Below are 13,154 nucleotides of genomic sequence, written 5' to 3'. Positions count from 1 at the left end.
AGGCTTTACAACGAAAGCAAAACATTAGATTATGTCAGCAGAGTACCCAGCCAGAAATAATCAGACACCCATTTTTCAAGCTAGCATATAATGTCACAAAAACCCAGAAGACAGCTAAATGCAGCACTAACCTTTGATGATCTTCATCAGATGACACACCTAGGACATTATGTTATACAATACATTCATGTTTTGTTCAATCAAGTTCATATTTATATCAAAAAACAGCTTTTTACATTAGCATGTGACGTTCAGAACTAGCATACCCCCCGCAAATTCCGGTGAATCTACTAAAAATGTACTAAATTACTCACAATAAACGTTCACAAAAAGCATAACAATTATTTTAAGAATTATAGATACAGAACTCCTCTATGCACTTGATATGTCCGATTTTAAAATAGCTTTTCGTTGAAAGCACATTTTGCAATATTCTAAGTAGATAGCCCGGCATCACAGGGCTAGCTATTTAGACACCCAGCAAGTTTAGCCTTCACCAAACTCCGATTTACTATTAGAAAAGTTTGATTACCTTTGGTGTTCTTCATCAGAATGCACTCCCAGGACTTCTACTTCAATAACAAATGTTGGTTTGGTCCCAAATAATCCATAGTTATATCCAAACAGCGGCGTTTTGTTCGTGCATTCAAGACACTATCCGAAAGGGTAAAGAAGGGTGACGAGCATGACGCATTTCGTGACAAAAAAATCGAAATATTCCATTACCGTACTTCGAAGCATGTCAACCACTGTTTAAAATCAATTTTTATGCCATTTTTCTCGTCAAAAAGCGATAATATTCTGACCGGGAATCTGCGTTTAGGTAAAAAGACGAAAGAAAATAAAGCACAGGGTCGACTCGTGCACGCGCCTAAGCCCATTGTCCTCTAATCGGCCACTTGCCAAAAGCGCAAATGTGTTTCAGCCACGGGCTGCCTCGATATCATTCAGCTTTTTTCCCGGGCTCTGAGAGCCTATGGGAGCCGTAGGAAGTGTCACGTTACAGCAAAGATCCTCAGTCTTCAATAAACAGAGACAAGAAGAACAAGATCTTGTCAGAGAGGGCACTTCCTGTAAGGAATCTTCTCAGGTTTTTGCCTGCCATATGAGTTCTGTTATACTCACAGACACCATTCAAACAGTTTTAGAAACTTTAGGGTGTTTTCTATCCAAAGCCAATATATATATGCATATTCTAGTTACTGGGTAGGAGTAGTAACCAGATTAAATTGGGTACTTTTTTTATCCGGCCGTGTCAATACTGCCCCCTAGCCCTAACAGGTTAAGCTGGTTGAGAGAATGCCAAAAATGTGCAAAGCTGTCATCAAGGCAAAGGGTGGCTACTTTGAAGAATCTCAAATATAAAATATATTTTGATTTATTTAACACTTTTTTGGTTTCTACATGACTCCATATGTGGTATTTCATAGTTTTTATGTCATCACTGTTATTCTACAATGTAGAAAATAGTAAAAAATAAAGACAAATCCTTGAATGAGTAGGTGTCTCCAAACGTTTGACTGGTACTGTATGCATATACATACATTATATGTATATATATTTATAGTCCAGTCTCTGACATTGCTCGTCCTGATATTTCTTAATTTTTCTGGAATATGTGTGTAGGAGGCCTATTGTGTTTTTATTTTACTATTTTTATTGCTAGGTAAAACTGCACTGTTGGAGCTAGAAACACAAGCATTTCGCTGTACCTGCGATAACATTTCCAAATCTGTGTACGCGACCAATACATTTTTTTTAAAATTTGATTTGAATAATTCCTGAACACAAAAATATAAACTCTTAATACATCTATTTGTCGCCACCTGGTGTTCACAACATGTAAACCTTGGATAGGCTTTGCGGCCACAGCAAGAACAACGCAGTTGTTTTGGGTTCCGCTGTTGTGATTTTGTATCACTTCTCTTTGTATGACACATACAGGCTACAGTAGCAGGCCTATGGAAAGTCCCTGAGTGGGGACAATGAGTAATATCAGTAGTGGGTGTTGGTGGAAAAAGTGTAGCAGTCTGGCAATAAATTGAGGAAGCATTCCTATAAGAAGTTGTTAGCACTAAAATGGTTGAATGCATTGGACATTAGCTGAATCATGCATTGGAAGCGAATGGGATTTGCGCGTAAATTCACATTACAGCGGATTTCAAATTGATTGCTTAGCCTAGCCTAAATGTTGATAAAATATAGAGTGAACTGAAGTCTGTATTAAATGGCTTATAACAGGGACAGAATGTGTTATTATCGTCACCGCTATGAGTGCTATGACAGGGACGAATAGCCTATGTGCGGTGACCCATGATAAATAGATCCCTCCTTCTGGATAAAAGCAGTGAGTGAATGACAGAATCATAACAGAAACAGTTAGATTGAAAATACTACTTTCTTCAAAAGGAACAGAATCGTCTCGAATCAGCAAGGGTATGTTATTGTACGATATTCCCATTGGTTGTAAATAAGCAGGTGGCATACAGCCCGGGCTGTCGTGCATAAAAGCGCTATAGGGCCATTTTATTGAATAAAACCGTATTATAATTTGCAAATAACGGGTCCGCTTCCAAAAAATAGAACTGCGTGTATAGCCTAATATTCCTTCACGCTCCAGTTATATCTGAGATAAAAGAGATGTCATATTTTATATACATAAAACAGCCAAGTACATCTTCCCGTGGATATGTGTTGTCTTTTATGGTACCGTGGTAGCCAATTTTATTACATTTAGCCAACTGATTAGCTTTAAATAAAAGCCGAAAAATATAAATGCTTTAGAAATTATTATTTTTCTTCACAAAGGTAGTGGACTGGGCCTTTACTAGTCCTGTATTAGCGGACCGATATAGCCGTCTGTAACACAGGCGATTTTTTTTTCAGCAACCCCCCAAACATCTTCCCGCAGCTATGGCTACATGTTATTTTCTGTTACTTTAAGGAGAATCTTGTACATTTTGTTCAGGAGTCTTATGGTTTGGGGGTAAAAACTGTTGAGAAGGCTTTTTGTCCTAGACTTGGCACTCCGGTACCGCTTGCCATGCTGTAGTAGAGAGAACAGTCTATGACTGGGGTGGCTGGGGTCTTTGACAATTTTTAGGGCCTTCCTCTGACACCGCCTGGTGTAGAGGTCCTGGATGGCAGGCAGCTTAGCCCCAGTGATGTGCTGGGCCGTACGCACTACCCTCTGTAGTGCCTTGCGATTGGAGGCCGAGCAATTGCCGTACCAGGCAGTGATGCAACCAGTCAGGATGCTCTCGATGTTGCAGCTGTAGAACCTTTTGTGGATTTCAGGACCTATGCCACATCTTTTTAGTTTCCTGAGGAGGAATAGGCTTTGTCATGCCCTCTTCACGACTGTCAGCCCTGTCGATGAGAATGGGGTCGTGCTCGGTCCTCCTTTTCCTGTAGTCCACAATCATCTCCTTAGTCTTGGTTACGTTGAGGGATAGGTTGTTATTCTGGCACCATCCGGCCAGGTCTCTGACCTCCTCCCTATAGGCTATCTCGTCGTTGTTGGTGATCAGGCCTACCACTGTTGTGTCGTCTGCAAACTAAATGATGGTGTTGGAGTCGTGCCTGGCCATGCAGTAGTGGGTGAACAGGGAGTACAGGAGGGGACTGAGCACGCACCCCTGGGGTGCTCCAGTGTTGAGGATCAGCGTGGCAGATGTGTTGCTACCTAACCTCACAACCTGGGGGTGGCCCATCAGGAAGTCCAGGATCCAGTTGCAGAGGGAGGTGTTTAGTCCCAGGATCCTTAGCTTAGTGATGAGCTTTGGTGTTGAACGCTGAGCTGTAGTCAATGAATAGCATTCTCACGTAAGTGTTCCTTTTGTCCAGGTGGGAAAGGGCAGTGTGGAGTGCAATAGAGATTGCATCATCTGTGGATCTGTTTGGGTGGTATGCAAATTGGAGTGGGTCTAGGTTTTTCTGGGATAATGGTGTTGATGTGAGCCATTACCAGCCTTTCAAAGCACTTCATGGCTACGGACGTGAGTGCTACCAGGTCTGTAGTCATTTAGGCAGGTTGACTTTGTGTTCTTGGGCACAGGGACTATGGTGGTCTGCTTGAAACATGTTGGTATTACAGACTCAATCAGGGACATGTTAAAAATGTCAGGGAAGACACCTGCCAGTTGGTCAGCACATGCCCGGAGCACACGTCCTGGTAATCCGTCTGGTCCCGCAGCCTTGTGTATGTTGACCTGTTTAAAGGTTTTACTCACGTCAGCTACAGAGATCGTGATCACACAGTCGTCTGAAACAGCTGATGCTCTCATGCATGCCTCAGTGTTGCTTGCCTCGAAGCGAGCATAGAAGTGATTTAGCTCGTCTGGTAGGCTCGTGTCACTGGGTAGCTCGCTGCTGTGCTTCCCTTTGTAGTCTGTAATAGTTTGCAAGCCCTGCCACAATCTCACACAAATTATCAATGAACCTACCAGGTACCACCCCAAAGCCGTAAACACGGGCACCCTCATAGATATCATCCTAACCAACTTGCCCTCTAAATTCACCTCTGCTGTTTTCAACCAAGATCTCAGCGATCACTGCCTAATTGCCTGCATCCGTAATGGGTCAGCGGTCAAACTACCTCCCCTCATCACTGTCAAACGCTCCCTGAAACACTTCTGCGAGCAGGCCTTTCTAATCAACCTGGCCTGGGTATCCTGGAAGGATATTGACCTCATCCCGTCAGTAGAGGATGCCTGGTTATTTTAAAAAAAATGCCTTCCTCACCATCTTAAATAAGCATGCCCCATTCAAGAAATGTAAAACCAGGAACAGATATAGCCCTCGGTTCTCTCCAGACCTGACTGCCCTTAACCAACACAAAAACATCCTGTGGCGTTCTGAATTAGCATCGAACAGACCCCGTGATATGGAACTTTTCAGGGAAGTTAGAAACCAATATACACAGGCAGTTAAAAAAGTCAAGGCTAGCTTTTTCAAGCAGAAATTTGCTTCCTGCAACACAAACTCAAAAAAGTTCTGGGACACTGTAAAGTCCATGGAGAAAAAGAGCACCTCCTCCCAGCTGCCCACTGCACTGAGGATAGGAAACTCTGTCACCACTGATAAATCCACTATAATTGAGAATTTCGATAAGCATTTTTCTACGGCTGGCCATGCTTTCCACCTGGCTACCCCTACCCCGGTCAACAGCACTGCACCCCCCACAGGAACTTGCCCAAGCCTTCCCCATTTCTCCTTCCCCCAAATCCAGTCAGCTGTTGTTCTGAAAGAGCTGCAAAATCTGGACCCCTACAAATCAGCCAGGCTAGACAATCTGGACCCTTTCTTTCTAAAATGATCTGCCGAAATTGTTGCAACCCCTGTTACTAGCCTGTTCAACCTCTCTTTCGTCTCGTCTGAGATTCCCAAAGATTGGAAAGCAGCTGCGGTCATCCCCCTCTTCAAAGGGGGGACACTCTTGACCCAAACTGCTACAGACCTATATCTATCCTACCCTGCCTTTCTAAGGTCTTCGAAAGCCAAGTCAACAAACAGATTACCGACCATTTCGAATCCCACCGCACCTTCTCTGCTATGCAATCTGGTTTCAGAGCTGGTCATGGGTGCACCTCAGCCACGCTCAAGGTCCTAAACGATATCTTAACCGCCATCAATAAGAAACAATAATGTGCAGCCGATTTCATTGACCTGGCCAAGGCTTTCGACTTGGTCAATCATCACATCCTCATTGGCAGACTCAATACCCTTGGTTTCTCAAGTGATTGCCTCGCCTGGTTCACCAACTACTTCTCTGATAGAGTTCAGTGTGTCAAATCGGAGGGCCTGTTGTCCGGACCTCTGGCAGTCTCTATGGGGGTGCCACAGGGTTCAATTCTTGGGCCGAATCTCTTCTCTGTATACATCAATGATGTCGCTCTTGCTGCTGGTGAGTCTCTGATCCACCTCTACGCAGACGACACCATTCTGTATATTTCTGGCCCTTCTTTGGACACTGTGTTAACAACCCTCCAGACGAGCTTCAATGCCATACAACTCTCCTTTCGTGGCCTCCAACTGCTCTTGAATACAAGTAAAACTAAATGCATGCTCTTCAACCGATCGCTGCCTGCACCTGCCCGCCCGTCCAGCATCACTACTCTGGACGGTTCTGACTTAGAATATGTAGACATCTACAAATACTTAGGTGTCTCGTTAGACTGTAAACTCTCCTTCCAGACTCACATCAAACATCTCCAATCCAAAGTTAAATCTAGAATTGGCTTCCTATTTCGCAACAAAGCATCCTTCACTCATGCTGCCAAACATACCCTTGTAAAACTGACCATCCTACCGATCCTCGACTTCGGCGATGTCATTTACAAAATAGCCTCCAATACCTTACTCAATAAATTGGATGCAGTATATCACAGTGCCATCCGTTTTGTCATCAAAACCCCATATACTACCCACCACTGCAACCTGTACGCTCTTGTTGGCTGGCCCTCGCTTCTTACCCATCGCCAAACCCACTGGCTCCAGGTCATCTACAAGACCCTGCTAGGTAAAGTCCCCCCTTATCTCAGCTCGCTGGTCACCATAGCAGCACCCACCTGTGGCACGCGCTCCAGCAGGTATATCTCTCTGGTCAACCCCAAAGCCAATTCCTCCTTTGGCCGCCTCTCCTTCCAGTTCTCTGCTGCCAATGACTGGAACGAACTACAAAAGTCTCTGAAACTGGAAACACTTATCTCCCTCACTAGGTTTAAGTACCAGCTGTCAGAGCAGCTCACAGATTACTGCACCTGTACATAGCCCATCTATAATTTAGCCCAAACAACTACCTCTTTCCCTACTGTATTTATTTATTTATTTTGCTCCTTTGCACCCCATTATTTCTATTTCTACTTCCACTGCAAATCTACCATTCCAGTGTTTTACTTGCTATATTGTATTTACTTCGCCAACATGGCCTTTTTTTGCCTTTACCTTCCTTATCTCACCTCATTTGCTCACTTTGTATATAGACTTATTTTTCTACTGTATTATTCACTGTATGTTTGTTTTACTCCATGTGTAACTCTGTGTTGTGTATGTGTCGAACTGCTTTGCTTTATCTTGGCCAGGTCGCAATTGTAAATGAGAACTTGTTCTCAACTTGCCTACCTGGATAAATAAAGGTAAAATAAAAAATAAGACGAGCGTCGGAGCCGGTGTAGTATGATTCAATCTTAGCCCTGTATTGATGCTTTGCCTATTTGATGGTTCATCGCAGGGCATAGCAGAATTTCTTGTAAGCTTCCAGGTTAGAGTCCCACACCTTGAAAGCGACAGCTCTACCCTTTAGCTCAGTGTGAATGTTGCCTGTAATCCATGGCTCCTGGTTGGGGTATGTAGGTACAGTCACTGTGGGGACAACTTCCTCGATGTACTTATTGATAAAGCCAGTTACTGATGTGGTGTACTCCTCAATGCCATCGGAAGAATCCCGGAACTTTGCACACTCTTGGCATTCTCTCAATCAGCTTCATGAGGAATGCTTTTCCAAGTCTTGAAGGAGTTTCCACATATGCTGAGCACTTGTTGGCTGCTTTTCCTTCACTCTGCGGTCCAACTTATCCCAAAACATCTCAACTGGGTTGAGGTTGGGTATTGTAGAGGCAAGGTCATCTGATGCAGCACTCCATCACTCTCCTTCTTGTTTTGTTTTCCAGATTGACTGATCATGTCTTCAAGTAATGATCAACTGTCGTTTATCTTTGCTTATTTGAGCTGTTCTTGCCATAATATGGACTTGGTCATTACTAAATAGGGCTATCTTCTGTATACCACCTTTACCTTGTATCAACACAATTGATTGGCTCAAACACATTAAGAAGGAAAGAAATTCCAAAAATGAACTTTTAACAAGGCACACCTGTTAATTGAAATGCATTCCAAGTGACTACCTCATTAAGCTGGTTGAGAAAATGCCAAAAATGTGCAAAGCTGTCATCAAGGCAAAGGGTGGCTACTTTGAAGAATCTCAAATATAAAATATATTTTGATTTATTTAACACTTTTTTGGTTTCTACATGACTCCATATGTGTTATTTCATAGTTTTTATGTCATCACTGTTATTCTACAATGTAGAAAATAGTAAAAAATAAAGAAAAACCCTTGAATGAGTAGGTGTGTCCAAACGTTTGACTGGTACTGTATGCATATACATACATTATATGTATATATATTTATTGTCCAGTCTCTGACATTGCTCGTCCTGATATTTCTTAATTTTTCTGGAATATGTGTGTAGGAGGCCTATTGTGCCTTTATTTTACTATTTTTATTGCTAGGTAAAACTGCACTGTTGGAGCTAGAAACACAAGAATTTCGCTGTACCTGCGATAACATTTCCAAATCTGTGTACGCGACCAATACATTTTTTTGAATTTGAATTTGATTTGAATAATTCCTGAACACAAAAATATAAACTCTTAATACATCCATTTGTCGCCACCTGGTGTTCACAACATGTAAACCTTGGATAGGCTTTGCGGCCACAGCAAGAACAACGCAGTTGTTTTGGGTTCCGCTGTTGTGATTTTGTATCACTTCTCTTTGTATGACACATACAGGCTACAGTAGCAGGCCTATGGAAAGTCCCTGAGTGGGGACAATGAGTAATATCAGTAGTGGGTGTTGGTGGAAAAAGTGTAGCAGTCTGGCAATAAATTGAGGAAGCATTCCTATAAGAAGTTGTTAGCACTAAAATGGTTGAATGCATTGGACATTAGCTGAATCATGCATTGGAAGCGAATGGGATTTGCGCGTAAATTCACATTACAGCGGATTTCAAATTGATTGCTTAGCCTAGCCTAAATGTTGATAAAATATAGAGTGAACTGAAGTCTGTATTAAATGGCTTATAACAGGGACAGAATGTGTTATTATCGTCACCGCTATGAGTGCTATGACAGGGACGAATAGCCTATGTGCGGTGACCCATGATAAATAGATCCCTCCTTCTGGATAAAAGCAGTGAGTGAATGACAGAATCATAACAGAAACAGTTAGATTGAAAATACTACTTTCTTCAAAAGGAACAGAATCGTCTCGAATCAGCAAGGGTATGTTATTGTACGATATTCCCATTGGTTGTAAATAAGCAGGTGGCATACAGCCCGGGCTGTCGTGCATAAAAGCGCTATAGGGCCATTTTATTGAATAAAACCGTATTATAATTTGCAAATAACGGGTCCGCTTCCAAAAAATAGAACTGCGTGTATAGCCTAATATTCCTTCACGCTCCAGTTATATCTGAGATAAAAGAGATGTCATATTTTATATACATAAAACAGCCAAGTACATCTTCCCGTGGATATGTGTTGTCTTTTATGGTACCGTGGTAGCCAATTTTATTACATTTAGCCAACTGATTAGCTTTAAATAAAAGCCGAAAAATATAAATGCTTTAGAAATTATTATTTTTCTTCACAAAGGTAGTGGACTGGGCCTTTACTAGTCCTGTATTAGCGGACCGATATAGCCGTCTGTAACACAGGCGATTTTTTTTCAGCAACCCCCCAAACATCTTCCCGCAGCAAATACATTTTACCGTCAGCAACGGGAGTGTCAGTGACCTGAGTGGGTTAGCTCAGTTTTAAATCAAAACAGAAATAAGGGAATAAGGCTTCAGAAAGATTGTTGGACTAACAGGCTGACTCGAGCGTTGCAAAATAAATGTAGAAATCTATGTTATTCAATTATTGCACCCACACTGCTCCCTGTATCAACGAGCGTCTATGTTACCAAGGACTAAAATAGAAGTCCTTTCTATTTCTGATGCAGATAGCTGCAAGTCCTGCCTCTCCGATCTCCTCATTGGTTTATAGAAGCAGGTACCCACGTGCCATCTCCTCATTGGTTATACCCACGTGGGTGATTGAACGACAAACCATGTTGCTGGTTGTCGTGGTAATACTATGAAAGTTTAGATGGCAATCACCATATAAATTCAAAGATGAAAAAGCCTGGAAGGAGGAGAGATGACTAGAAATGATTCGGTTGACCATTTTATGTGTGGATTAATTGTCGGAGTAGAGGACCTTGTGCATTTCAGGTAAAATAACAACCTAATGTTTATATCCCAGGACAAATTAGCTAGCAACAGCAAGTTAGCTAAATAGGACAAATTAGCTAGCAAGTGCAAGCTAACTAGCTAAATTGCCATAAATGTTTAATGCTTTTCGACCTGTCCCCAAATGAATGTCATTGATTCAGAGTTTGTTTTGATATTTTAACCTGTGTGTCGTGATCACGTTTGGTGTAGGGGGACAAAAGGCATTTATGCACGATGGCGCACGATTGGCGCACAATGGCGCACGCGCGCAGCCGGTTTGGGTTCCGTGTTAGTCCAAAAATGTAAATGACGCCATCATCTTTCCCCCCAGGGCATTCATCATGGGGAAGCTATTTGAGCTGGCCCTTGTGTCTCTGGCCCTCCTGGCTCTACTTCATACTGACTCTACATGGGCCAAGAGAAGTGGCAGCAGTAGCAGCAGCAAAAAGTCATCATCCAACAACAGGGGTTCAGAAAAAAAGCCATCAAAAACATCAAACACGCAGACAGGAAGCTACCCCAGACAACCACAGAGCCCCAACAGGAACCCCAACTCATACCCAGCAGGAGGTAGTTACCCAGGGAGAGGTACCAATCAGAACCCAGCCGGTGGATACCCTGCTGCAGGTGGCTATCCTGCTGCAGGTGGCTACCCCAACCAGCAGTATCCAGGCAGAGCCAATCCTGGGGGATATCCAAACCAAAACCCTGCAGCTGGAGGTTACCCAGCCGCTGGTGGCTATCCTGCAGCAGGTGGCTATCCCAACCAGCAGTATCCAGGCAGAGCCAATCCTGGGGGATATCCAAACCAAAACCCTGCAGCTGGAGGTTACCCAGCCGCTGGTGGCTATCCTGCAGCAGGTGGCTATCCCAACCAGCAGTATCCAGGCAGAGCCAATCCTGGGGGATATCCAAACCAAAACCCTGCAGCTGGAGGTTACCCAGCCGCTGGTGGCTATCCTGCAGCAGGTGGCTATCCCAACCAGCAGTATCCAGGCAGAGCCAATCCTGGGGGATATCCAAACCAAAACCCTGCAGCTGGAGGTTACCCAGTCGCTGGTGGCTATCCTGCAGCAGGTGGCTATCCCAACCAGCAGTATCCAGGCAGAGCCAATCCTGGGGGATATCCAAACCAGAACCCTGTAGCTGGAGGTTACCCAGCCGCTGGTGGCTATCCCAACAAGCAGTATCCAGGCCGGGCAAATCCTGGGGGATATCCAAACCAGAATCCAGCAGCGGGTGGGCACCCTGCAGCAGGAGGCTACCCCAACCAGAACCCAGGGAGAGGAGGAGTCAATCCGGGATACCCAGCCGGAGGTTACCCTGCTGGAGGGATGGGAGGAGGTTACCAACCCAACTGGAACCCAAACAATAAGATCCTCAGTCCCCGCTATGGTTATGGAGGTGGGCATGGGGGTATGGGAGTTGGCTCTCCCTTCTCACGCTCAGTTCAGAATATGGGGCACTACCCCTCTACTCAGTCCAAGGGCTTTGCTAAGAAGGCTCTTATGGCCGCAGGGGTTGGGGCCGTGGCAGGTATGGCAGTAGGCTATGGCCTTGGGCGTTTCCCTCGCCCACATTTTAATTTCCGCAACTCTCAGGAGGAGCAGTCCTACAACAACTACATGTACAGCAAATACGGTGAACACTCCACAGATGAAAACGACTATGGCCGGGACTATACCTACAAAGTACCACCGCGGGCAGAGTCATATGACAGCTTCATGTATACCTGCATGAAGAGGAACGACCTTCTGCAGGATCAGGGCAGCGACACCCAGGCCACACCTAGCAACCAGAGGAACAACCCCCAGGGAGCCAACAGCCAGAGCCTGCCTATCACTCCTGAGGTGGGGAACAGCAGTCCAGCTAGCAACCAGGAGGGAACAGACACAGTGAAGCCTCTCATCCCAGCCCCTGCGGAGATAGCTGGAGAGGATAAAGGTAAGGAGGAGGATGACAGCCTCACAGTGAGCATTGAGGAGATTGGTTACCCTGCATTGGTGGAGCAGCTGAAGAACCGTAAGTGTGTGGAGCTGTACATGAACTACTCTGAGCGTTTCCTGGAGAAGCAGACAGCTGAACGTAGCAGCGGCAGCAACAACAACAACAACAACAACAAGTATGAGAACAGTCGCAGTAACCCCCTCGGCCAGGGGCTGGTACAGCTGATAACCACCTTCCTCATGGTCCTGAGCAGCACTCTCCTGCTGCAGTAAGACAGGAACACATAGCCATGTCCCAGTTGTCTGGAATAGCTTCATTATTCCTTTCCTAGTCACCCCTCCTCAATATTCCACTGATTTCTTGTGAGGATAGGTTAATTAAATAAGGTGTAGGTGGAGATATAACCAATCCTTTAACTAATCCGTGGTCATGAAGGAAAGAAGCCAGTGGAAAAGAACTTCCAGCAAAATGAGGACCATTTCCTCCACATTTTATGGGGACATTTGAGCTTTAATATTGTTTTACCGTTTCTCTAATTGCCAATCTCCTTTGTGTCGCTAACATTTGCAATGATCCCCTGTCAATTTGGATCACCTGCTGTAGTACTTCCACACTTTTTTCCCATTGCACTTTTTGTTGCAGAGTAGTTCCTGGTAGACTACTCTGTTGAGCTCTGTATTTTGTTCTGTAAAACACTATGGTTTTGTCATGCCAAATGCATGATGCTTTAATATCAGTGGTGGAAAAAGTACCCAATTGTCATACTTGAGTAAAAGTTAAGATACCTTAATAGAAAATGACTCAAGTAAAAGTGAAAGTCGCCCAGTACAATCCTACTTGAGTAAAAGTCTAAAAGTATTTGGTTTTACATCTACTTAAGTATCAAAAATCAATGTAATTACTAAAATATACTTAAGTATCAAAAGTACAATTAAAAGTATAAATCAATTCAAATTCCTTATATTTATCAAACCACACGGCACCATCTTATTTTTTTATTTTTTATTTACCTATAGCCAGGGGCACGCTCCAACACTCAGACATCATTTACAAATGAAGCAAGTGTTTAGTGAGTTGCCAGATCAGAGGCAGTTGGGATGACCAGGGATGTTCCATTGATAAGTGTATGAATTAGACAATTTTCTTGTC

The 13,154-nt window shown here is 43.9% G+C and overlaps 1 protein-coding gene across 2 annotated transcripts; it reads left to right on the top strand.

Annotated features, from left to right (window-relative positions):
• The first annotated feature begins 8,421 nt into the window (after positions 1-8,421).
• Positions 8,422-12,846, top strand: prnpb (prion protein b). Of its 2 annotated transcripts, XM_029709145.1 has the most exons (3): positions 8,422-9,066; positions 10,390-11,102; positions 11,211-12,846. In XM_029709145.1, exons 2-3 carry the CDS (start codon positions 10,400-10,402, stop codon positions 12,275-12,277), a joined length of 1,770 nt encoding a protein of 589 aa, XP_029565005.1. In that variant the 5' UTR covers positions 8,422-9,066; positions 10,390-10,399; the 3' UTR covers positions 12,278-12,846. The 2 variants fall into 2 exon arrangements, with proteins under 2 accessions (XP_029565005.1, XP_029565004.1); XM_029709144.1 differs by having other exon boundaries at positions 10,390-12,846.
• Positions 12,847-13,154: the final 308 nt, after the last annotated feature.

Source organism: Salmo trutta, chromosome 23 (assembly GCF_901001165.1).
Source record: "Salmo trutta chromosome 23, fSalTru1.1, whole genome shotgun sequence".
Taxonomy (NCBI): domain Eukaryota; kingdom Metazoa; phylum Chordata; class Actinopteri; order Salmoniformes; family Salmonidae; genus Salmo; species Salmo trutta.
Note: the sequence above shows the minus strand (reverse complement) of the source record. Positions and strands in the feature narration are given on the sequence as shown.